At 42.9% G+C, this 26287-nt stretch overlaps 1 protein-coding gene across 15 annotated transcripts in view; it reads right to left on the bottom strand.

Annotated features, from left to right (window-relative positions):
• rbfox1 (RNA binding fox-1 homolog 1) overlaps positions 1 to 26287 on the bottom strand; it is a 1150117-nt gene that overhangs the window by 138643 nt on the left and 985187 nt on the right. For all 15 annotated transcript variants that reach the window (XR_010001199.1, XM_062964632.1, XM_062964630.1 and 12 more), the window contains one exon: positions 4827 to 5069. Coding sequence is in view for 14 of the 15 variants with exons in the window: in XM_062964632.1 (XP_062820702.1) it covers positions 4827 to 5069 (243 nt within the window). In the remaining variant the exon portion in view is untranslated. The remainder of the gene's footprint in view (positions 1 to 4826; positions 5070 to 26287) is intronic.

The raw sequence follows: 26287 nt of genomic DNA, 5'->3' as shown, positions 1-26287 counted from the left end.
TTTTTAATATTATTTAATTTTTACAATTATATAGACATATTTATTTATTTACAGTATTTATATTCCGCCCTTGTCACCCTGAAGGGAACTCAGGGCGGATTACAATGAACACATTGTAAACATATGGCAAACATTCAATGCCAACAGACAAACAACATACCGTATAGACAGACACAGAGGCATTTAACAATTTTCCAGCTTCACGATTCCGATCAAAGAGGGAGCTGTTGCTTCACCATCCACTAGTGACTGTACTTCCTCATTCCTTTCCTCGTGTTTTGCTGGCATTGTAAATTAGTTAAATTAGCCTCCCGCATAAAGCATACTTAAATTTCCCTTCTTGACAGATGCAACTGTCTTTCGGGGCTGCATAGGTCAACAGCAAGCCGTGCTATTTAATGGTCGGGGGCTTAACCCAACCCGGGCTTCGAACTCATGACCTTTCGGTCAGGAGTGATTTATTGCAGCTGGTTACTAGTCAGCTACGCCACAGCCCGGCCCTTACATATATGTAAGTTCACCAATTTTATGACTATACATCCCTCTCAAAGTTCTGGAGACCTCCTAACAGGACAGAGGACCAGCAAAGGCTTGAACACTGACCAGAAAGATGCATCTCTCCACCATTCCTTTTCCGGAGCTCCCTACAGTTGAATGGGAGTTTGTTTTGTAGGTTTTATCTCCTTTATTGCACTTCACTTTCTGCTATAACTTTAAAAATTTATTTTTATTGAGTTTATCATATATTCTGCATTTCTGTTTTCCTTATTGGCAGTTGGATGGCGGGGATGGATTTGTCTGACATTTTTGAATTTTAAATAATACATAAAAGTTTCCTATTGATGTTTTGAGAAGGCTTGACTGCAAACGGGAGGCATATTAGGGAGATTACGTTCCTAGACTTGTTATCGGCAAAACAAAGAGCTCCATACGTTGAGAAATCGGAGGGAGGCAGTTGGGTTTAATTCTAGCAGTTGAGATATCCAACACACATTAATGCAGAATAATTTCCTCCTCAAGAGAACAAGCTGCCCTCATCCATAGTGAGCGAGACAAAGAGCCATGCATGGTTGGTCACCTTCTGCTCTTTATTTCTGCTTCACCTGTTTGATGCAAGTTTAGGCATTACGGAACCATTCATTTCTTTTCCCCTGCATTTCTCCACTTCCTCCTTTTCCTTCAGGGATTCCTAAAAAGGCCTCGGAGAGACTGTAACACAGTCCTTTGGGGATCTCTGTCCCTTAGAGACACGTTTGCCTGTTGTTTCTTTCCAGCTGCAAGGAGGTTTTCCAAAGGACCATAAAATGGGAAGAGTTCAAAAATGTTCTGGGGCCATCTATTGTTTCTTAAACCTTTTCAACTCACAACCCCTTTCCGCCTGAGAAATTTGTATGTGATCCCAGGTATATAAAATACTAGGCTTGCTCAAATAATTCGATTTCCCCGTTACCCGTTATTAATTCGTTATTTTCGTTTGTTTTGAAGCAATATACGACCTTGAATGTCCACACGTCTGGATAGCGGTTTCGAATCGCGAGAGGCCGTTTTTCGTTATGTCGTCGTTTTTTTCGTTAGGAAAAAACAGCTTTTGCAAATCACCCAAACTCCCACCATTCAGGCCCTTTCCTTTTGCCCCTCAGCAAAAGGGGCGTCACGGGCTCAGCCAATGGGAGGGGGCGAGGGGGAAGGAGGCCGAGGAGGAGGAGGAAGACGGAGGGGGGAAATGGCCGCCGCCGCCGCCGCCTCGCCTCAGCTCAGGCCTGGTGTCTCTCTGTGAGGCGGGAAGGCGGCGGATGGAGCCGGGAATGGAGAGACCGAGAGAGACAGAGAGGGGCCCGGCGGTGAGGTTTTGATGTCTGTGCGAAGCTAGGCAAGTGGGGTTTATATATCTGGGGAAGGTCCAGGGTGGGAGAAAGAACTCTTGTCTGTGGGAGGCAAGTGTGAATGTTGCAATTGGTCACCTTGATTAGCATTGAATAGCCTTGCAGCTTCAAAGCCTGGCTGCTTCCTACCTGGGGGAATCCTTTGTTGGGAGGTATTAGCTGGCCCTGATTGTTTCCTGTCTGGAATTCCCATTTTCTGGGTGTTGTTCTTTTACTGTCCTGATTTTAGCTTTTCTGTAGCTAAAAATGCATATAAAATTGATTCTATAGGGAGGATAAATGATTGGATTTCAACTCCTACAGCTTGGCTTTCTCTGCCAATAATGGTACCCATCTTGGATATTGTAAGGGATTTATTATTATTATTATTATTATTATTATTATTATTATTATTATTAGACCTTGCTCCCAGGAAGGTGCCTTCGCTGTGGCTCCCAACTTATCTATCTATCTACCTTTCCACATATTCTCCACATTGTGTGTATGTGTATGTATATTATATATACATGAGCCCCGATGGCGAAGTGTGTTAAAGCACTGAGCTGCTGAACTTGCAGACCGAAAGGTCCCAGGTTCAAATCCCGGGAGCAGAGTGAGTGCCCGCTGTTAGCTCCAGCTTCTGCCAACCTAGCAGCTTGAAAACATGCCAATGTGAGTAGATCAATAGGTACCGCTCTGGCGGGAAGGTAATGGCACTCCATGTAGTCATGCCGGCCACATGACCTTGGAGGTGTCTATGGACAACACTGGCTCTTGGGCTTAGAAATGGAGATGAGCACCAACCCCCAGAGTCAGACATGACTGAACTTAACGTCAAGGGATACCTTTACCTTTACCTATACACACACACACACAAACACACACACACATATGCAGGGACTATATATATATATATATACACAGTATATATCACACACACACCAATTTAACAAAGTTTCAGCCACAAAAACAAAGTTTCTGAAGTAGAACAATGACTTTCACAGTAAAGACAACCCAATTTAACAGGAAATAAGACTTTCAAACCAGGAACAGATTTCTGCAATTATTAAAAAATGGTTTATTATAAAAGCTATGAAAATTCGCCAAAAATCAGAGGATAAGGGAAACGTTCCAAATTTTGGTGAGCTATCAGTGTTAAATGTGTTCTACCACTGTACCAAGTTTGAAGAAGATCACTAAAAAAATGAGGGTGGGAGAGTCCTATAAAGTCCTCTCCCTCTGTGCTGTTTTTGGGAATTGCGCATGTGCGTCCGCCATTAATGAATTAATTTAGAAAATAACGAGTTTTCGTTACTTTTGAAATTTTTTGGGGGCAAAATTTGGAAATACCTTCAAAAACGAAACGCTGCCCCCCTCTACTTTTGCAACGAGTTTAGAATCAAATTTTTCGTGGATCGATCAAGCCTATAAAATACGTATACGAATCGAACTTTGAAAAATATATCAGAAGGCTAAATCTGTGGATACGGAAGGCCAGCTCTACCATAACAATAAAAATTAGTGCATGCTAATTAAGTAAAATATGGTGGGTTCTCAGTATCAGTTGGGCTTTGGTTCCAGGACCCCACTGTGGATGTGCAAGTCCCATCATATGCAATCCTGGTATTTGATGAGAAACCAGCACTCTTTAGAATAATACAATCATAGAATCATAGAATAGTAGAGTTGGAAGAGACCTCATGAGCCATCCAGTCCAACTCCCTGCCAAGAAGCAGGAAATCATATTCAAAGTTCTCTTTGACAGAGAACGCTGAAGACTGTAAACATTCAGTGATATGTGATCTTGGGAGTTGTAGTTTTACAAAGTCTTTAACTTTCTTAGCCAAAGAGTGCCAAATTGCAACTCCTAGGTTTCCATTGTTTTGAGCCGATCCTCCTCCTTGATCCTCCCCCCCCCCCCGATCTTCGGGCTGCCTTCTCGGCATTATGCCAGGAGGAGGACGAGACAAGCATCAGCCGAGAATACTCCAAAGGGTTGTTATCCACTGCGTGCCTTTTTCAGGCTGTACTCTTGGCATAAAAATGGGGCTACTCGCACCATCCTTATGCCGGGAGAAGGGCGAGACATGCTGTGGCTGAGAGTGCTCCAGAAGGCTCTCAGCTGCCACGTGCCATCCTCCTCTGCCCTTTCTGCATACGGATGTGGCGGGCCACTATGTCCTTAAGCTGAGGACAAGAAAAAATTAGGAGGGCCTGAGGCGCATCTGGCCCCCAGGCCTTAGTTTATCCGTGCCTGGTGTAGATGCACCCAGGTTCCTATATAAAAGCTGCAAGATATATGTTACATTCCAATCTACTCTGTGAAGTCCAACAGGCATGGGTCCTTCACAGATTAGCCTGGAATGTAAGCCATGTCTTGGAATTAACCATATTAGGATGTCCTCCTGTTTTGGAATGGGTGCTTTCATCCTTTGATGAACTTTTGCTTCCTGTCTAGGCTTGTAGCAACAAGGCAAACTGGGTGTATAATTGCCCACTGAACTTGCAAAAATACTGGCGTTCCTCAGCAGAGGATAAAAGGTGAAATGTTCCGGCTGCCAGATGTCCTCCTAATAATCTTGCTCAGAGGAAACTTTGAAATGAAGTGAACTGCTGGGAATGGAACGCTTGGAACAAGACATTAACAAAATATAAATTTTTAGTAAAACAGCGTTCCATCCACGAATACGGCAAGCTAGGGGGCATTTATGGCATTATGCACAGTTAAGCTCAGAAATCAGTCAGAGAAACTCCATGTGCAAAATAAACACATGAAACCACCTTGGCCAGGAAACAAGGTTCCATACAAATGCAGTTAAATGTCATTGGATGACATGGAAGACATGGAAGTAGTGCTTCTGGAAAGGCAGAAGGTCATTCATACAGTTACATCCTTTATTATGTTTTCTGCACCATATATCTCGGGGGGGGGGGGGGAGATCGCGGATATGAAACGCTACTTACTGTGGCTGTGCCTGAGACAGTTTGTGCATTTGTGTCGCTTGTGTTTGGTTCGGAGTGCGTCTGGGTCGGCGGGTACATATTTAGCGTGTGCTCTGGAACTGTGGTTTGGCCTGTGTAGTCTGGGGTCGGGTGGGGATGGGGCGCGGTGTACTCTGCTGGGATGCCGTTCTGGGGAGGAGCGAACTGGGCCGAGGCATAAGGCTGTGCCATTGTGTCAGGAGGTGCTGTCGCTTCCTGATTACCCTGGGAAGGAAGAAAACAGAGGAGAAGAAAAGACAGTTGTTCAGTTGAGATGATTTGCCTTTCAAAAATGAGATCACCCAACCCATCCCTGGCAATAAATATATATAGCTTCTCTTGTGTCTAACTACCATCAAGTCAAACTCAACCTTTGGAGACCCCATGACTGAGATGTCAGAGTATTTGCAGTGTAGCAGTAGTTGGATGGAAGCAGTGGAATGCAGAACGAAGAGACACTCAGAGACGTTGGTAAAACTATTTACAAAGTTTTACTGTATGCAGCAGTAATCAACACAAACAGACTTGCAGACAACAGACGAACACAGGACTGTTCTGTTCTCCAACAGAACTTGACTTGAACTCTAGGCAGACAGAACTCAACTGAACTGATGCAATCGTTATGCACAAACACTTGTGTCTGGATACTCCCTAGTTCCAGCCACACATCAAGGTCATCATAGCTTCTTGGCAATTAACTTTTTCCACACATTCTGGATGATGCAATCAGTTGCAATACAAGCATGGCACAAATTGCATTTAAACACTATCAATACACAAATTCCACATTAACATGAGAGACTGACAAGTCACTTTATCCTTCACAATCTGCTCAGGTGTCAGGGCAGCCATTATTTATTTATTTACAGCATTTATATTCTGCCCTTCTCACCCTGAAGGGGACTCAGGGCGGATCACATTGCACACATAAAGGCAAACATTTGATGCCATGACACAGAACAGAGACAGAGACAAGACGCAGGCACCGGGCTGGCCTTGAACTCATGACCTCTTGGTCAGAGTGATTTGTTGATTTGTTGCAGCTGGCTTGCTTTCCAGCCTGCACCACAACCCGGTCCCATGGCTTTCTTGGTTGAGTCCATCCATCTGAACTGTGGTCTTTGTCTTTTCCTATTGCCTTCTACCTTAACAAACATTATTCTCTTTTCTAGGACTTCTTCACACATATGTTATTTTCAATGGCTTCCATCACACCTCTGATAACTACTTCTGGGGTAACTCCGGAGCTGAAGTGCCACTGCAAAAATGGTGATGGTGGACCACAGCAGGTTCCCCATCATTCCATAAGGAAGGATGGATCAAGGTTTTCCCCCCATGTGATGAGATGGGGGAGGGGGGAGCCACGACGAAACAGGGCATGGGCGACAGGTGGGGATGTTCCCTGTGTAACCACTGCCGGGACATGGCAATCCTCAACAATTTCGGTGGCACATATGGCAAGGTCCTATCTTCTCACGATATGACCAAAGTACAACAGCTGCAGTTTGGCCAATCTTGGTTTGCATGGAGAGTTCAGTTCTGATCCGCTCTGGGACCTATTTATTTGTCCTAGAACTCTCCTCTAGTGCCACATTTTGAATGAGTTAATTTCTTCCTATTGGCTTTCTTCATTTCTAGCTTTCACAACTATACATAGAGATGGGACAGGTTGTTTGAAGTACTATATTCTCCCATAATGAACCTTCCCAAATTCTGAAATCTTCTATGGCAGCTCTTCTCTCTGTCCCATCCAACTCATACCGTGTTTCCCCGAAAATAAGACAGTGTCTTATATTAATTTTTGCTCCCAAAGATGTGCTAGGTCTTATTTTCAGAGGATGTCTTATTTTTCCATGGAGAAGAATTCACATTTATTGTTGAACAAAAAAAATTGAACATTTATTATATACTGTACATTAGCTGTCATCACAAACCAGTATAACCAGACAAACTGAATCCTATCAAGAATTTCTTGTTACTATCATTATTTCCATGTACAAACATCTATGGTACATACATTTATCAATCCTGGATGCTCTGGTGTTCTGTTCGGTGGGCCTGCTTCCAAACAAAACCTTTGCTAGGTCTTACTTTCAGGGGAGGCCTTATATTTAGCAATTCAGCAAAACTTCTACTAGGTCTTATTTTCTGGGGATGTCTTATTTTAGGGGAAACAGGGTAGGTATTTCTGGTGGGACAATGGGAAGTGGCTGACCCAGGCTTACAAACGGCCTTTCCAGATCATAACTATTCTTTCTGTATAGAGGTTCTTTCTGTTTCAATAGAAAGGATTGCTTGTTTAGACAGATGGACCTTGTACAACTTGCTGGGTATTCTATCTGTAATTTTGTTATGCTGGTTTTTTTTAATTGTTTATGTTTTTAACTGATATTATTTGTGGATACTTTTTCTGAATTTTTAACATTTTTTTTTGTACCATCTGTTGCAAGGCACATTGAATTCCTAACTGGGGAAAATGCAATAAATAAATATAATAAATATAACAACAACTGCAATGTACACAGCATCAATGGTGTGCCCCTTCCGGAACCTTATTCTGCATTACTTTTAACAATAGAACAGAACATACATTATACTTGAGAAATGCAAAAATACACATAATTACATGGCAGTTGTGTTAAGCTGTCCTTCTGCTGAATATGACCAATCTCCTTTTCAGACAATATGCCTGAAGAATTAGCAATGGCAATGCCCACAATCCCAACAAGTCAACGAATACCTTGAAGATGCTAACAAATCCTTGAAAACCATTCATGAGCAATGATGAAACATACAGAACTTTGCACACATGACCACAAACATATTATATGATAGTTTGAAAAGTATAGTGATATCCATCAAACATGTTATTCATGTGCATGACACTAGTAGGGTTCCAGCCATAATTTGGTATGGCTTTGAGGAGTATCTAAGCTGTTTTAAATACTTGCTGCCCCTGAAGCTAATAGTAAGAGGAATAGCACCATGCAGTCCCAAGGCCAAGGCTACTCCTGGCTTGGCAACCCCAGAGAACACACAACAAAACATCTCTTGAATTCCTTGCACCATCTTTGGAGTTCTAAATCTCTCCCTACCTGTTCCATCTCCCAGGGGTTTGATTTGCATTGTCCCATAGTTGTAGGAAATAGCACCCTTTTTGCATTTCTTTCAGGGTTGCTACAGACTCAGCAACACCCTGATAGTTAACCATCAACAGAGGTTTGTAGTCAGCCTGCAAAGCCTTTGCTGCTGTAGGCTTGCAAAAGTATATTTTTGATCTTGAGGCCACCCCTTTTTCTGGGGATGAAATCTCCATTTTTAAGAAGCCTTTTTGCCTTCTACAAAAGAGAAAAAGAACTCAGATGTGCTTGTGTGGTCAAGCCAGGCCAGCTCAGACAAGCCATCGTAAGTACTAACCTCTTGCCTTTAAAACTAGTTCTGAGTTTAGATGGGGAAAGACTTGCTCTTTCTAAAATAGTAACTCAGCACTAGGGTAAAGAATATCCCAGGATTTCTCTGCCATTGGAAGAAGCTCTAACCACTTCATCTCCAAGCTAGCTTTGAGTTTAGCTAGGGAAAGACCTGCTCTTTCTGATATAACAACTCAGGGTTAGGGTAAAGAGCATCCCAGGATCTCTCCACCTTTGGAAGAAGTTAACCCAGCAGCTAAAGGGAAAGGTAAAAAAAAAAAGGGGGGAAACATCTGCATGATACATAAGTTGACTGTTTGTATTTGTAACCTCAACAAGTTGTGCCAAGCCTGTCAAGAACTTTGAGAAAATAAAAATCTTGTTTGATGTTCAATTCGGAGTGGCCTTAGTTGCTGGGACTCCTGAGCTTCAAAGTAAGGCCCCTGCGGTCCACCCGGCAAAGAAAGAAGCACATCTTAATTTCAACCAAAGGTGCCTGGGTGCACACTACCATAAGAATCATTTGAAGTCATTTCCCTCAACCTGGTGTCCTCTTGGTGTATTGGTCTACAAGTGACCATTTTAGGAGGTGATGGGAAGAGCCGACTATATCTGGAGGGCATCAGGGTAGGGAGGCCACTTTAAGCTCCAAAATGATAGTCTCTTTAAAAGACAGTCAGAAAAATGGGAAGGACAACCCTAAGTAAAGATATAGGGCACTAGGCTGGGCATTAGGATCTTCTGGTTTTACCAATACATCAGACATATATAGTTTTTTGGGGAAGCAATCATAAATGGGTAGAACAATGTTTATAGTTTGAAGTAAAATGGAAACCACCAAAGGGGGGGGGGGAATGATTGACAGAAATGAAAGAGGTAGGGAATGAATGTCCAGGTGTAATTTGTTCGAAAGGGTTTTATGCTACCTTGAGCTCCAAAACAGATGTTATGGAGACCCCCACTGTTTCTCATTAACAATGACAGCCCTTTCACAAGCTTAGGATTAATATGCATAGCCTTCACTCGTTGTGCTAATTACAGCTAATATTTAATTAAGAGCAGTGAGCTCTTTGGTAAGATTCCTTACTGATGGCTTCAAATTTATTTCACTTCAAAGAAAAGATTAAGAAAGCTTCCTTCGAAGGAGAGCATGCCACCCTGGCTGTGTACATGGGTCTATGTACACTGATATGAGAGAGAACAGTAACATTGTTATCATCACCACGGTCATCACTGCTACTATTTTGATTAAATCGGCAAAGCATCACAAGCACTTCTGTGTCTTTTCCATCCCAGCAAAATACTCTGGAGTATCTCCAGGGGTTTGCTCAAAACAGGTCTAAGCTGGGTTAACCCAGGAAAACCCAGAGCAGTCACTGGAAGCAGTCAAATATTTAGCTTGGAGAAAAGAAGCTGATATGACAGAGAGTCATGTTTAAATATTTGAAAGGTTGTCTCGTTGAGAAAGAGCCAAGACTTGTTTTCTGCTGTTATGGGGACTAGGACACAATTGAGTCATGGATTCAAATAGCAGGAGAAGAGATTCCACCTAAACATTAGGAAGAACTTTCTCATAGTCAGAGCTCTTCAGGAGAGGAATATGCTGCTTGTGAGTCTAGTGCCGTCTTCTTCTATGGAGGCTTTTAAACAGGCTGGATGGCCATCTGTTGCGGGTACTTTAATTTTATATTTCTGCTTGGCAGAATGGGGTCAGACTGGATAGCCCTTGTGGTATCTTCCAACTCTATTGTGCTATGAATGCGATAGAAACTAGGCTTGTGCATTTCGGGTGAATCGCTATCCGTTTCTGCTTGCCGGATATGAGAAACCTCCATATCTGTTTTGCTGGGCTTACTTTTCTAATATCTCAATTTAAAAAGACCCCAAAACTTTTTTTTTAAAAAAATTATGAATTGTTTCAATTTTTTAAAAAATACACCAATTTAAATTCTCCCAACACAGTTTTTATATAATTAAGAAAGTGTGTGAAATATGTCAAAACACACGCAACAATCCTTCTTCTGTTTGCATACAAAGCGAAACAGAGAAAATGTTGCTTATGCGATGTACATTTTTAAGCACACATTTACAGAAGGAAACAGAATTTTCTTTCCATCTTGGTAGAACAAGACGGGAAGGAAGAAGGGGGGAAAAACCCATCATCTTCTTTTCCTGTGTATCCTCTCATTTGAAAAGTCTAGCTTGATCCTTTATTGTTTGTTTTCTTCTCCATGTTTAGCTCCTTTGGCAGGAGATATTTCACATTCTCCAAAAAAGCTGTTTTCATACCGTAGTTAAATGAGCCAAACTACATTATATCCTCAGGGCATGGAAACAAAGAAGAAATATGCAAAAAAGAGGGGGGATAACCCTCCTTCTCCTTCACTAAAAATATACTCTGTTAACCTGTTGTTTATAAGAATAGCTCGGTTCGAACACATCAAGCATGGCAGAGAGACATTGCATGCATAATCTTGCCTTCTAAATGATTAACTAGTTGGCTATATACTTGGATGAAGAATCTTATGTAGGGTTATACGGATGAGACATTTCAGGCCTATTGGGCTGACTGGGAGGAAAAAAAGCCAAACAAAGCTCACTGCAATTTCATGGGGAAGGAAATATCCATCACTTTAACTATGGAGTGCTTGAGAAAATGGATGTTAATATATTCATGCCTGAAATGTCCTAAAATCCATGACAGATGTAACTCTTTGTCAATTTCATTCTTGCAGGAAAGAAGAAGCCTTTTTACTGTTTCCTCACTTTCTGCAAGGATGTTTCCAAAGACTAGCACTTTGGGTTTCATTCTGGGCAAAAGCTGCACATTTTCCAGAGAAAACGGTATGTTTCATAGAAAACATGTGCAGAAAAAAAGTTTTGTGTGCAGAAAATGCTGCTTTCTGCATACAAAATTCCCATTGTGTAGAAAATTTCATTTTCTGCATACTCACGGAAATTAGGTACAGCATAAGACCCAACATGTCCACATCCATGTTACTGGACGTTCTCTAATGAATGCCCATCATTTCTGCAATGTTTATCATCTACCGTTCCACTTTAATTGCTCATAGCTTTTTCTTTGTAGAAATATTATTTTCTGTGCAGAAATATTTCCAGGCAAATACAAGAGTTTGATTATTATGCTACACAAAATTTTACGTTTGCATGGAAAGCACCTCAAATACTGTTTTCTATACTACAACAACACTTGCAGATTTTCACAGAATAAGTCCTCAGTTACAAAAAAAATCCCATCCATCTAGGTTTCTCCCCTTGTCAGCATTTTCCCGCAGCTAAGACACACCGTTTAAACCAAATTTCCAATATTTTCAGCCTTCTGTCTCTATTACCCACACAGCAAAAAGGCATCCAGTATAAATTAGATATATGCTATCCATTTTTTAATAATAGAAGTTTGTTATTTTTCTGGTCTCCTGCTTGCACGTCGAGGGAAATATTCTAGAAATTATTCCCAGAAGCTTTTTGTGTGAGTAGCACAAGTTAAGCTAGCTAACACGTTACTATTTAAAGGACCTTTAAAGGACCCTGGAGGTTGTCCCCAAAATGATTACAGTTCTAATTAAATCACATTTCGGAGGAGGATACAAAAAGCCCCAAAGAATTTGCTGTCGTTGTCTACCTATCATGAGCTGTCACCAGACAACAGCAATTCAGAAGCAGGAGGCAAATACAGCAAGTAAACTTTTATTTACAGGAGTCCCATATTCCCCAGCAAAAAAAGGAAAGAAAAGAAGTATAGATAGAGAGGTGCAATTAACTCCTGGCATTCACTCTATGTTATAGTATGCAGACAGTCAGATTTCAGACATATTTCTTGGACTATATGTCTTATATATGTACGTTGGTTGGTTTATACCACAAAGTCTCCTCCATGGCTTGATAGATCTGGACCAAACTTGATAGACACACTCTGCATTAACTAATTTAAAACAATAACTGAGGGGTTTGAAGTACAAACCCACCTCTTCCAGGTCCAGGAAAAGGAACAAAGTGGATTGTCTGATGCTTGGGAAGCAAATGGTCAAGGTTATTATGCATATATTGAACACCCAGAAAAGGTCTCTGTAGAGACTTCCCAACTTGGTAGGCATCCCACAAATTCTAATACCATTTAGAATATGTCTTATCTGAAGGTGAACTTTTTAAAACCTAGCATTATTGGCTTTGGTTTTGGCAATGGAGACAATAACAGGCAATCTGACATTATAAAGCTCCGAACTCCTCCTTATTTGGCTTTCGCAGTTGCTGACAAGTCCACTGACAACTGTGTTTGGCTGATAGAGAGCAAGCGCAAGGCAGGAAAACAAATAGAGACATTGTTATCCGGCTACAGATATTTCTCACTGCATCTGTACATGATAATTCCACTTTATTTTCCTAGCTGGAAGTCCTGTTTGCCCTATATCCAATGTCTTTCAAAACACATTTGGACTAACCTTTCTTCTTTCTTTTGTTTTAAGGGATAAGCATTTTACAAATGTGCTATTCCACTGGGAAATGGGATATTTCCTTCCTTTGATTCGATTCTTTTATTTTGCCCCTTTCCCTCCACATCAATGAAAATGTGAAGCTGGAAATTTGTATTTTTATCAGTTCTTTGTTCTTAGATGCAGGCTTTTAAATTCACGTTTTTTTTAAAATAACTATAACTCTGAAAGTATCCTGTAGAAAGGGAGATCATTGTTGACTTGTGGCTACTCACTACTCATGTGCCCATTATCTCAGTGAATATGGAGAAAGTTACATGTTTTGGTCCCACAAGGCATGGTTATGAGTTGATTTCTAACTACGTTCCAATCATTTCAACAGGTATTGATCATATTTTCTATTAGTTCCATAAAGTCTTTCAATCTATTTTAAATCTGTTGGTGCTTTTTTTTTTGCCTCAAATCACATGGAAATCTTCCAACAAGTGGACTCTTAAGCTCATACAGAAAACCCCTTAGAATTCCCAGCCATCTCCTGCCCAAAATGTACCCCCTTTGGAGTCTCCACATTGGAGTTCTTCACAAATTGGTGACCAAAAGTGGAACAACATCACTTCAAATCACCATGAGATTAAAAAAAAAAACAAAAACCAGGGAGCAGTAACATTGAAGGTATAGATAGAACAACCCATTGCAATTTAAGACATATGTTTTTGCTGTGAATAATTCTTAACATATTCTCATTTGTCTTGCTTTTGTTGAACATGCAAGATGTTGAAGAGTTTAGTCCCGTTTGTTGGTAAGATAAGATAAGATAGATGGATGGATAGGTGGATAGATGAATGAGTGAAGATACAATCAGTAAGAAAAGGGAGAGGGGGATCCAAACATTTCAACAAAGAAGTATGATCCAACATAATATTATGAGGAATATGTAGAGCACAAACATTCAAGGCTTCAAGGCAATCAAATAGGAATAATAATAATAATAATAATAATAATAATAATAATAATAATAATAATAATCCCCCCATAGGTGCCACCTTGTCGTGGTGACTGTGCAGACTGTGCAAGGAAGCTGACGAAACCATTGATCGTATCCTCAGTTGCTGTAAGAAAATCACACAGACAGACTACAAACAGAGGCACAACTATGTGGCTCAAATGATCCATTGGAACTTATGCCTCAAGTACCACCTTCCAGCAGTAAAGAACTGGTGGGATCACAAACCTGCAAAGATAATGGAAAATGAACATGCAAAGATACTGTGGGACAAAGTTCTGGAACACAACACACCAGACATCACAGTTGTGGAAAAGAAAAAGGTTTGGATTATTGATGTCGCCATACCAGGTAACAGTCAGATTGACGAAAAACAACAGGAAAAACTCAGCCGCTATCAGGACCTCAAGATTGAACTTCAAAGACTCTGGCAGAAACCAGTGCAGGTGGTCCCAGTGTTGATCGGCACATTGGGTGCCGTGCCAAAAGATCTCAGCCGGCATTTGGAAACAATAGACATTGACAAAATTACGATCTGTCAACTGCAAAAGGCCACCCTACTGGGATCTGCGCGCATCATCCGAAAATACGTCACACAGTCCTAAATGTTTGGGAAGGGTTTGACTTGTGATTTTGTGATACGAAATCCAGCATATCTATCTTGTTTGCTGTGTCATACAATAAAGTAATAATAATAATAATAATAATAATAATAATAATAATAATAATAATAATAAATAAACTTTATTTCTAGACCGCCTTCTCTCCCCAGAGGGACTCAGGGCGGTTAACATACATATAAATGGTAAACATTCAATGCCACAATTTCTTCATTAATATCAAAAGTATAAAATGACAAGTATAAAATGATAACCAACCATGAAATGCAATGTAGAGGAATGCAAACACTATCAAACGTCGTAATAATACCAAACATTATAGCTAAGCTTTGTCAATGTATATCTGAGAAGGACAACTTCAGCCAAATAATACAGCAAAGATTATAGGAGAGGAAACGTAGCTTAATCTCATGGAATATGAGAAGACAATAATGTTTACTAAGATAGAAGTCAGCAGGAAATAAGGAAGATGGCTTTCCAGGTGGAGAGATTCAAGCAAAGAAGCCTTAGTCTTGAGTCTGCAAGGCCTGAGCATGGCTGTTGAGGACAGGAGGACTTGGAGGTCTCCCATTCATAGGGTCACCATAAATTGACTTGATGGCCGTCAATAACAGAGATTTTCCAGGTATAAAATTAAGGCCAGAGGGAATCAGTGCCACAGTGCAGGAATGCAATAGCAGAAAACCGCTTCCTTCTGTCTAGTAGCAAAGAAGAGCTTTTCTAGGTGGGAAAGCCCTGCTTCGTTAGCAAATATGTTGCTCTGCCTCCTTCATAATTAGCTCTGGCATCGTGGCGGTGGGAAGCTAGCCTTTGACGGGTCACGTTCCAGAGGCAATAAAGCCCAGGAAAAGTGCAGCTTAATTAAAGCCAGGCTGTTGGTGGGCGAGAGGGATGAGGAATGGGGAAAAGGAAGAGCCAACCTGGACGGAAACATAATCCCTTGCTCGGCACTCCTCTGTGACGGCGATTGATTGGCTAATTCCCCTTTACATCTTCATTTGCATCATCTGTTAATATCCTAAGGCAGTGGTTCTCTCCATCGCCAGATGGATCTCGCTGATAATATAGGTTAATGTGGTAATGGGCTAGAGGCTGGAAACAAACTGGCTTTGTTTGTCAAGGAGGCCATCTGACTTTCTGGTCTATATCTGAGCCAGCTTGATGGCCAGGAAGGTCCCATAGGAAACAGTCTGGAGAGACTCTGCTCTTTATTCTTTGTACGAGGTTGAATGAAAAGTAATGCCTCCACCTTCGCTACTTGGGTTTGGATGGGAATATTTTAATAAATCAAATGCAGAAATAATCCTTAGAATGTGCTCTTTAACTACCACTATTCACTTTTCCACATAATCACCAGACAATTGGATACATTTTTCCCAACGATGAACAAGTTTTCTGAAGCGTCACAGAAGAAGTTGACACTCTGTTTCTGCAACCAGCGTCTCACAGTACCCATCGTGCACAGATCTTCCAATATCCAAGCAAAGCAATAATGTGACCCACATGTCCTTGTGAAATTTAAATTTCTCTCTGAGTGATATGACAATCATCCTGAATCAATCTGTCAGCCTTTTGCTTGTGAAACTTGGTGGTTGCTGTCACAGGATGTCCAGCTCTTTGTTTGTCACGCAAGTCAGATGTTCCCACCTCAACATCTTTCAACTTACTCGCCCAATGATGCACAGGACTCACACCAACACAATCCCCATAAACAGCTTGCATTCTCTGAGGAATCTTCCTTGGGGTGACACCTTCTGCTGTCAAGAATTCAGTGACTGCACGTTGCTTTAGTCGCATTGACCGACCGTCTGCGCAAGGTTCCATACTTCGCACTTTAACAACACAACCATTCAATGCTAAGGCTTTCCGTCAAATGGAAGTATAGAGGAGAGTCTACTGAACAAGCCAGTACCTGCCGCAGACCAGGACTGCCATCTCTTGAGGAGTTACGAAGGTGGAGGTATTACTTTCCATTCAACCCTCGTAATAACCCTTCCACATTTCTTTCTCAAGATGTAGCTGAAATTGTAATTTGAAGAGCTTGGAAAGTTCTTGGTTTTGATTATCTCCCTCGTCCCACCACAGATATATAAACCCCACTTGCTAATACAGCAGAGTCTCACTTATCCAAGCTTCGCTTATCCAAGCTTCTGGATTATCCAAGCCATTTTTGTAGTCAATGTTTTCAATATATCGTGATATTTTGGTGCTAAATTCGTAAATACAGTAATTACAACATAATATTACTGCATATTGAACTACTTTTTCTGTCAAATTTGTTGTATAACATGATGTTTAGGTGCTTAATTTGTAAAATCATAACCTAATTTGATGTTTAATAGGCTTTTCCTTAATCCCTCCTTCTTATCCAAGATATTTGCTTATCCAAGGTTCTGCCGGCCCGTTTAGTTTGGATAAGTGAGACTCTACTGTACCACCTCAACAGCCATGGCTTAGTGGAATCCTGGGAACTGTAGTTTCACAAGCTTTGGCTCTCTCTACCAAAGAGTGCCTGTGCCTCCCATAATCCCATAGCCAAGGCAGTAATGATGGTGTCAAACTGCAATAATTCTATAGTCTAGATGCTAGGACCAAAGATACTTTATTCCACCAGACTTTTGAGAAATTAATGATTTTAAAGAAAGGTCCTTCGATAATATGTTTGTTTTACAACACCATTATCTGTCATTGTATATTAAAATTGTGTTTAATGTTATTTATGGTTTGATTATTTTTAATGTTGCTCACCCTTGGTAAGTGTTAACAACATTGCATTTGTTTTCATTTTGGATATAAATGAAATCATCATCATTAAGGAACAGGCTGAAAAATTAAGGGTGTTCAAAAGAAATCCATCAAGCACCTTGGGTGGAAGATGGTGGGTTTGAGAGCTGCCCCATCACTTTTAATCTGGTTGCATGTTCAGGTTTACAAACATTTAATGAGGGAAATTAACCATTAGTCTAGAGACATTTGCTTTAATTTGGGCTATGCCTCTTCCCTTCATGAATTTTATTGCCTGCATTTCCTTCTGTTCTCCCCACCTTAAAGTGACAAATAGTGACATCTATAGCACTAGGGTGATTGAGCCTACTCGGAGGTTTAGACTGGCTTCTTTTCAATTTGGGTACATCTTGGAAATTCAATATAAAAGACCATTGATATTTACTTCCATGTCAACTCCAATGTATGCTGATCTCATTCTGGGGCACTTTCATGGCTGGAATCACTGGGTTGCTGTGAGTTTTCTGGGCTGTATGCCCATGTTCCAGAAGCATTCTCTCCTTATGTTTCATCCACATCTATGGCAGGCATCCTCAGTGACTGTGAGGTCTGTTGGAAACTTGGCAAGTGGGGTTTATATATCTGTGAAATAATGTCCAGGTTGGGAGAAAAACTCTTTTAAGTGTGAATGTGCAATTGGCCACCTTGATTAGCCTTGAATAGCTTTGCAGCTTCAAAGCCTGGCTGCTATCTGCCCAGGGGGATCATAACAATTTTATAGGTCGGGACAAGTGAAATTAATGGGTGCATCTATCTGCAATGTAGTATCAATGCAGTTTGATACGACTTTTTTTATCCTTGCTCCATTCTGTCGAATCCAGGAGTTGTCATTTTACTAGGTCTTTAGTCTTTTCTGAGATAGAACACTGATGTCTGACCAAACTAAAACTGCCAGGATTCCATAGTCGTGATCCATGGCAAAGTGGTTCAAACCACACTGAATCGACATAGAATCATAGATTCAGACCACACTGAGACACTGAAATGCTCTTCATTTTAAATAGTTTTTTTATAAGCCCCCCCTTAGCGCAGCAGGTTAAATTGCTGAGCTGCTGAACTTGCTGACTGAAAGGTTGGCCATTCAAATCTGGGGAGCGGGGTGAGCTCCGGCTATTAGCCCCAACTTCTGCCAACCTAGCAGTTTGCAAACATGCAAATGTGAGTAGACCCTAGGTACTGCTCCAGCGGGAACGTAGCGGCACTCCATGCAATCATGCCAGCCACATGACCTTGGAGATGTCTATGGACAATGCCGGCTCTTCAGCTTAGAAATGGAGATGAGCACCAACTCCCAGAGTTGGATACGACTAGACTTAAAGTCAGGGGAAAACCTTTACTTTTATCTACAGTAGAGTCTCGCTTATCCAATGTTCTGGATTATCCAACGCATTTTTGTAGTCAATGTTTTCAATACATCATGATATTTTGTTGCTAAATTCGCAAATACAGTAATTACTACTTAGCATTGCAGCATATTGAACTCAAATTTGTTGTATAACACCATGTTTTGGTGCTTAATATGTAAAATCATAACCTAATTTGATGTTTAATAGGCTTTTCCTTAATCCCTCCTTATTATCCAACATATTCGCTTATCCAATGTTCTACTGGCCCATTTATGTTGGATAAGTGAGACTCTATGGTATCTGTTATTTGCACTACAAATAAGATATATGCACTGTGCATAGGAATTTGTCCATGTTTTTTCAAACTATAGTCTGCCCCCCCCCCCCCCAAAAACCAAAAAAACAAAAACCAAACATTCCAAGTAACCATAAACCGGCCCTCGGCTTTAAAAGTTTGAGGACCTTTGGCCATTCAGTCCCTGCCATGCAAGAAAATCACAATCAAAGCACTCCTGAAAGATGGCCATCCAGCCTGTTTAAAAGCCTCCAAAGAAGGAGCTTCCACCAGACTCTGAGGCAGAGAGTTCTACTGTTGAACAGCTTTTCTTATGGTAAGGAAGTTCTTCCTAATGTTCAGAATCACTGCAACACAGCGCCTCCAGTGCAACACAGTGCCAGAAGGATACCATGGTCGATGGTATTGAAAGCCACGGAGAGGTCCAGAAGCACACACTGTTTTTGGCCTACAACTCCCAGAAATCCCAGCCAGTTTACCAGCTGTTAGGATTTCTTGGAGTTGAAGACCAAAAACATCTGGGGACAATACTGCATTAAGGCAATCATAGCAGTCTGAACTCCGTATCCAGAGCATAGCCATACTTTGTCTCCCTTGCGGCTACAGAACTGAATGTAGAAAGTGTGTGTCCAGCTCTATAGAAGAATTTTCCCCAAGGCTGCCTCCTGCCACGTATGCTGTGCTATAAAAGCATTAATGCTTCCCTCCAGAATTACCTGCTCTGTTTTCTTTCCATGGCATAAGCTCATGCGATATCAAACACAGTCATTGAAAATTCATATTCCCAGAATGGCTATCCCAGTGGTGATGGGCCAAAGTTCACTTTTGAGCGAATAAGATATAAAGTTGGTTTGTGCAAGAGAGAGGGAAAAAAGTGGGATTGGCAGGCAGCATTATCACATTTAGGTAGGTGTGAGTGCTCTAAAAATATATGCCGCTGAATAGTAGATCGGTTGAATTTGGACCAGGGCTGGTGACGAACCTGTTCAAAAATAGAGACGTAGGATGTCCGCTACACCTCCAGGATTATGTATGGCTTGTAATTCTCCAAGGAAATTATCCATATTTCTAGATTCTGAAAATAAAGTATTTGGAGAATTCATTAGAAGAGGAATAAATGAATCCTGCTTTGACTTTGGATATCTCTAGCCATGATAACATACTGGCACTTCCATATTGTAAGTACAGTATTTTCCATTTTTAGCTTGGAGGGGAGGATAACAGGTTTGCCAATGTTTACAGAGCAGAAAAGGCAGTCAGTGATGTTCTCCATAATACCAGAGAGATGTTTAAGGGGATCTCTGCATCCTGTATGTTCAATGTATTCTACGAGGGAGGGTTGCACATAAGTGGCTGCTCTTTCCGAGAGGGTGATATTCTCATTGTGTTGCTGTTATTGCTATAATTGTGTGCCTTTGAATCATTTTGGATTTACGTCAGCTCTAAAATGACCATCTCACAGTATCTTCTTACAAAGTTTGTTCAGAGTTCATATTTGCCTTTCCCCAAGACTCAAAGAATTTGAATTTGCAGACCTAAAGGTCGCAGGTTCAAATCCCGGGAGCGGAGTGAGCGCCCGCTGTTAGCTCCAGCTTCTGCCAACCTAACAGTTCGAAAACATGCCAATGTGAGTAGGTCAATAGGTACTGCTCTGGCGGGAAGGTAACGGTGCTCCATGTAGTCATGCCAGTGGCCACATGACCTTGGAGGTGTGTGGAGACTACGATTGCTGACTGAGGGAGGCTCCGGTGTCATACCATCTGGCGTCACCACCTTCTTTTTCTTTTTCTGCATGGCTGTTCTTTTGGATCTGCCTCCGTTATCGCTACCATCTCTGTGACTGGTTTTATTATCCTCCCTTGAGGCCCTCGGGGCTAGTGCCGCAGGACGAAGGCCAGATTTCCTGTATCAAACTCCAGCTATATTAAGGCCTCCTTGCTGGACCGGGGGGCAGCCTTCATTGAGCTTCATCGATTCGCATCAATCTGCCATCTGTTCCGACGCCACCTAGCCTCTTTTTTTTGGGGGGGGGGGTTAATACGAGAGAGTTTTTACTTATTGGTTGAGACTGATGCAATGAGGAAGTTCTAGATAGGAATAGCTTGGATTATTTGTGTGGGGGGGGGCATTTGCTGATGTAGGAGCTTTCCTATGAGTTCACTGATGAGTTAAGATACGGACTTGTGGACTGTGGAATGTGTTTGAGGGTTAGTGCAAGTGAATGTAGGTTTGTAGAATGTTAGTTCAGAAACTGTCTAGGAAAGGTTTAAGAAAGTAGGTTTGAGAAAGTCTGTGGAGAGATTGGTTGGGAAATGTGCAATTGTATTTGAAGGTCTTGAGTGATAACTGTTGGAAGGTTTTTGAAAGTGACATAGGAATATGAACAAGCCAGGAAACTATAGGAATAATGAACTATTCCATCTATGCGACCTCATGGGCAAGTCATTCAACCTTGTTTTATCACATCTCACTATGTTAAATGAGAAAATAGATCTCATTTTTAAGGGAATTTCTCTTATAGCGAGATATCCAGCCCAATGTATCATCCAGAAGGAAGAGGACGCTACAATGAACATTGAACCTAAGGACTGGTCATGGGTTCTTGATGGGGAGGGTGGGGAAAGACATTCAGAACGTAATGTGTCAATGGGAGCTGAGGTTGTTGAGGGAGGGGGAGAGCAGTCTTACTCCTGCAGAACAGAAGGGAGGGCCAAACATAGTGCAGTGGATTTTGGTTGGCCAAGACCATTCACAAATTTGACACCAGAGTCTGTTTCTCGTCCATCAGTTCCGAAGCACCATCAAACCCAAAATCTTTTTCTCCAGCATGGGAAATTGGCTTTTGAAATTACAGACTCAGGATTGAATAGGGGTAGATGGACCTCTAGGAGAGCGATCCAGAAGTCCCTGGCCCAGATATTATCGAAGAGCTTATCTGCAGGCAAACTGAAGACCGTTACTTGGCTGTGTAGGGACTTCCAGTTTCGAGATCGTTTTATATCCCTTATTGCCACCTTTGATGATAGCTCATTAACAGAAGAGCTCTGGGCACTCAAACCCTTATTGTTATCTTGGGGAATTAATGTCAGAAGAGTCGTTTTAGACTCCTTGATTCGCCCCTTAATGGTAGGCTCGGTAAGAGATCATATTAGTCCAAGCATTGATAGCACCCAAAACTCCCCAATTAGGTCCCCTTCTTCACAAGATAATTGTCAAATGTCCCCTCTTTTGCTATCAACCACCTCTCAATCCACTTCTGATTTCTACCCTCAGTAGCTCTCTCCCCTCACCATCACTACCACCGTCACCATCACAAGATTTACTCTCTTATCATAGACACAATTCAACCTTGTGTAGCTCTCCGGTTATGGAGAGCTGACTAGGACGCCCCAATCTCAGTTTTCACCTGCCTGGCCTCCAAGGGGGGGTGGACTATGACCGGGGGGGGGGGACCATTGAGACCGTGTGGGGGAGGGGGAGGAATAATCACCATCGACCCAGGGAGAAGCGCACTAGAGTTTTGGCGACCCTGGAGAAGGTTAGATGTGGTAGCTTCCATGACAGTCCCCTCGGATTAAAGCTTTTGCTGTTTAATGCCAGGTCCGTCAATGATAAATCTGCTATCATCCAGGATTTGATCCTGGACGAGGCGGCGGACTTGGCTTGCATCACTGAAACCTGGTTGGACAAGCTCGGTGGGGTAAATCTCACCCAGCTGTGTCCTCCAGGTTTCGGGGTGCAACAGCAGGCTAGATCCGGGGGGCGGGGAGGTGGGGTTGCGGTGGTCTTTCGACAGTCCATCTCCCTGGTCAGGTGCTCCGTCCCGCAATCTGCAGGTTTTGAGTGTGTTCATCTTAAGGTGGGTACCTGGGACAGTGTGGGGATTCTGTTGGTGTACCGTCCACCCCGCGACACAGCAGTCTCCCTACCTGAGCTAGCAGAGGTGATCTCTGGTGTGGCGCTGGTCTCCCAGCATCTGGTAGTGCTGGGGGACTTCAACATCCACGCTGAGGTAGCCTTAACAGGCGCAGCTCAGGACTTCATGGTTGCCATGACGACCATGGAGCTGTCCCAAGTGATATCTGGTCCCACCCATCAAGCTGGTCACACGCTCAACCTGGTTTTTGTTGCTATGGACGGTGGTGTCAGAGTGGAAGAGCAAAATATTCTTCCGTTGTCATGGTCTGACCATCACCTGATCAGTTTAAGACTTACCGTGGCCTCAAACCTCCGCAGGGGTGGTGGACCCATTAAGATCGTCCGCCCCAGGAGACTTATGGATCCTGAGGGATTCCTGGCGTCTCTTGGGGAGTTTCCTGTCATGGAGGCTGATGATCCTGTCGATGCCCTGGTGGACCGCTATAATAGTGAGATGTCCAGGGCAATTGACACGATTGCCCCTGAACATCCCCTCTCTTTGCGCAGAGTCACTTCGGCTCCCTGGTTCTCAGAGGAGTTGGCAGTGATGAAGCGCAAGAGAAGAGGACTAGAGTGCCGTTGGCGGAAGACTCAGGACGCCTCTGACCGAGCACGAGTTAGTGCTGCTATTAGTGCCTACTACGCGGCTTTGCGGGCAGCCAGGAAGACCTTCACGACTGCCCGCATAGCGTCTGCAACTAACAGACCATCGGAGTTGTTCCGCGTCGTCAGGGAGCTCCTCCACCCTCCCGAGGGTGGGGAGGCACCCGAGGACTCGGCAACTCGGTGCAGCGAGTTCGCGCACCATTTTGCAGACAAAGTCGCTCAGATTCGTCATGACTTGGACGCTAGCTTCGATGCAATGCCATGTGAGTTAACCGAGGCACCTGTCTGTCCTATCTTGTGGGATTCGTTTCAGCTTGTTCACCTGGATGACGTGGACAGGATCCTTGATGCGGTGAGACCAACTACCTGTGCAATGGATCCTTGCCCTTCTTGGCTAATTAAATTGGCCAGAGGGGGGTTGCGAGATTGGTTTGTGAGGATAATCAATTCCTCTCAATCAAGGTAAATTTCCATCTTCCCTTAAACAGGCCATAGTGAAGCCAATTCTGAAGAAGGCCTCCCTTGATTCGACCATTTTAAACAATTACAGACCTATCTCAAACCTCCCTTTCCTGGGCAAGGTCCTGGAGCGGGTGGTTGCCTCGCAGCTTCAGGGTTTCCTGGATGACACTGATTTTCTGGACCCATCGCAGTCTGGCTTCAGACCTGGTCATAGTACTGAGATGGCTTTGGTTGCCTTGGTGGATGACCTCCGCAGGGAACTAGACAGGGGGAGTGTGACCCTGCTGGTTCTCTTGGACATCTCAGCGGCTTTTGATACCATCGACCATGGTATCCTTCTGGGACAGCTTTCCGGGATGGGCCTTGGGGGTACTGCTCTGCAGTGGCTCCAGTCCTTCCTGGAGGGCTGTTCCCAGTTGGAGAAGCTGGGGGACACCTGCTCGGACCCCTGGCCATTGACCTGTGGGGTCCCGCAAGGTTCCATTCTGTCTCCCATGCTTTTCAACATCTACATGAAACCGCTGGGCAAGGTCATCCGGAGTTTTGGAGTGCGGTGCCATTTCTACGCAGAGGTCACCCAACTCTACTACTCTTTTCCACCAAACTCCAAGGAAGCCCCCCAGATACTGGACCAGTGCTTGGCAGCTGTGATGGGCTGGATGAGGGTGAATAAGCTGAAGCTTAATCCTGACAAGACAGAGGTCCTCCAGGTCAGTCGTATGTCTGATCGGGGTATTGGGTGGCAACCTGTGCTTGACGGGGTCGCACTCCCCCTGAAGGCGCAGGTCCGTAGCTTGGGGGTCCTCCTGGACTCATCGCTGACACTTGATGCTCAGGTGTCGGCAGTGGCCGGGAGGGCCTTTGCACAACTAAAACTTGTGCGCCAGCTGCGACCATACCTCGTGAAGTCTGACTTGGCCATGGTGGTCCACGCCTTAGTTACCTCTAGATTGGATTATTGCAATGCGCTCTACGTGGGGCTGCCTTTGAAGACGGCCCGGAAACTTCAATTAGTTCAATGCTCGGCAGCCTTGGTTCTGACGGGAGCCCAATACAGAGAGCGGTCAACCCTCCTGTTTAAGGAGCTCCACTGGCTGCCGTTCATTTTCCGGACCCAATTGAAAGTGCTGGTGATTACCTATAAAGCTCTGAACAGTTTGGGACCCATCTACCTTCGAGATCGTCTCTCCCCCTATGAACCTGCACGGTCTCTTCGTTTGTCGGGGGAGGCCCTCCTCTGCTTCCACCAGCGTCAAAAGCGCGGTTGGTGGGGACGAGAGAGAGGGCCTTCTCTGTAGTGGCCCCCCGGCTCTGGAATTCGTTGCCTAGGGAGATCAGGCAAGCCCCCACCTTGATGGCGTTTCGGAAGAGCCTGAAAACCTGGCTTTTCACCCAGGCCTTTGGTTAAGATCGCCTATCCCCATCATAATTAGAACTATACTCCTCGACCTTTTGTACTGGTCACTCTTTTCCTGATTACTTGATATTAATTCAGGGCTCCTCCCTACCCTATGTGACCTTGAATGAATCTATTGCACTTTATTTTAAAAATCTGTAATTTATAATGTGCAGCTTGCTTATCCACTATTGCAACCTCATTGTTTTTAATTCGATGTTTTAATACCGTGTTGTGGTTTTTGTTTTTTGTTTTTCTTTTCTTTTGTTTTCCCCCCCGGTTGCTGTGTATATATTATTATTGGTTTTGTTCTCTGATGTTTCATATTTTATTTTGTATTGTTTTGTATCCGATTTTGCTGTAAGCCACCCCGAGTCCCCTTCGGGGGAGATGGAGGCGGGATATAAATAAACTTATTATTATTATTATTATTATTATTATTATTATTATTATTATTATTATTACGGACAATGCCGGCTCTTCGGCTTAGAAATGGAGATGAGCACCAACCCCCAGAGTCAGACATGACTGTACTTAACGTCAGGGGAAAACCTTTACCTTTAAGACTCAAAGAGTAAGACTTGTCCAAGATCACTCAGTGGGTTTCCATGTTGGAGTAGGCATTTGAACTCAAGTCTTCAGAGTTGTAATCCAGTGTTGTACTATAAGCAGCACAACCATTGTTCAACAGCTGATTGTGCAAAGGCTATGCTATTGGTTGAACATCAATGAATTCCAGCACAACTCCGGCACAGAACTTGTCTAGTGCAATGATACAATCATTGATTTTCAATAAGCAACCCTCTGATCAGTAATACAAGAATACACTTTCAAAGCTGAGTAACGTTGAACTGTGCCAAAGATTTGCTTGTGACTTTTCCATCAGCTGACACCCCAAACAGAGGGTTCCTAAACTTCCAACACTGACATGCCATTAAATTAATAACAGGATCATCTATGTTTGATGTGACTCAGGTGCCATTAGTCTTTGAGAGGGAGAATGAACTGTTTTGCTAAAACTGCCAAGGTGGAAGTGGGTGGCAGCCCTGGTGGAAGCAGATTATGGATGGATCCCAGACATCCACCAAAGATCTGCTAATAACAATCATAACCATCACTCATGCCCTCCCCTCGCTGTGGCTTAACATGAGA

Source organism: Anolis carolinensis, unplaced genomic scaffold (genome assembly GCF_035594765.1).
Source record: "Anolis carolinensis isolate JA03-04 unplaced genomic scaffold, rAnoCar3.1.pri scaffold_13, whole genome shotgun sequence".
Lineage (NCBI taxonomy): Eukaryota > Metazoa > Chordata > Lepidosauria > Squamata > Dactyloidae > Anolis > Anolis carolinensis.
The sequence above is the reverse complement of the archived record's forward strand: the minus strand, read 5'-3'. Positions and strand labels throughout refer to the sequence as shown.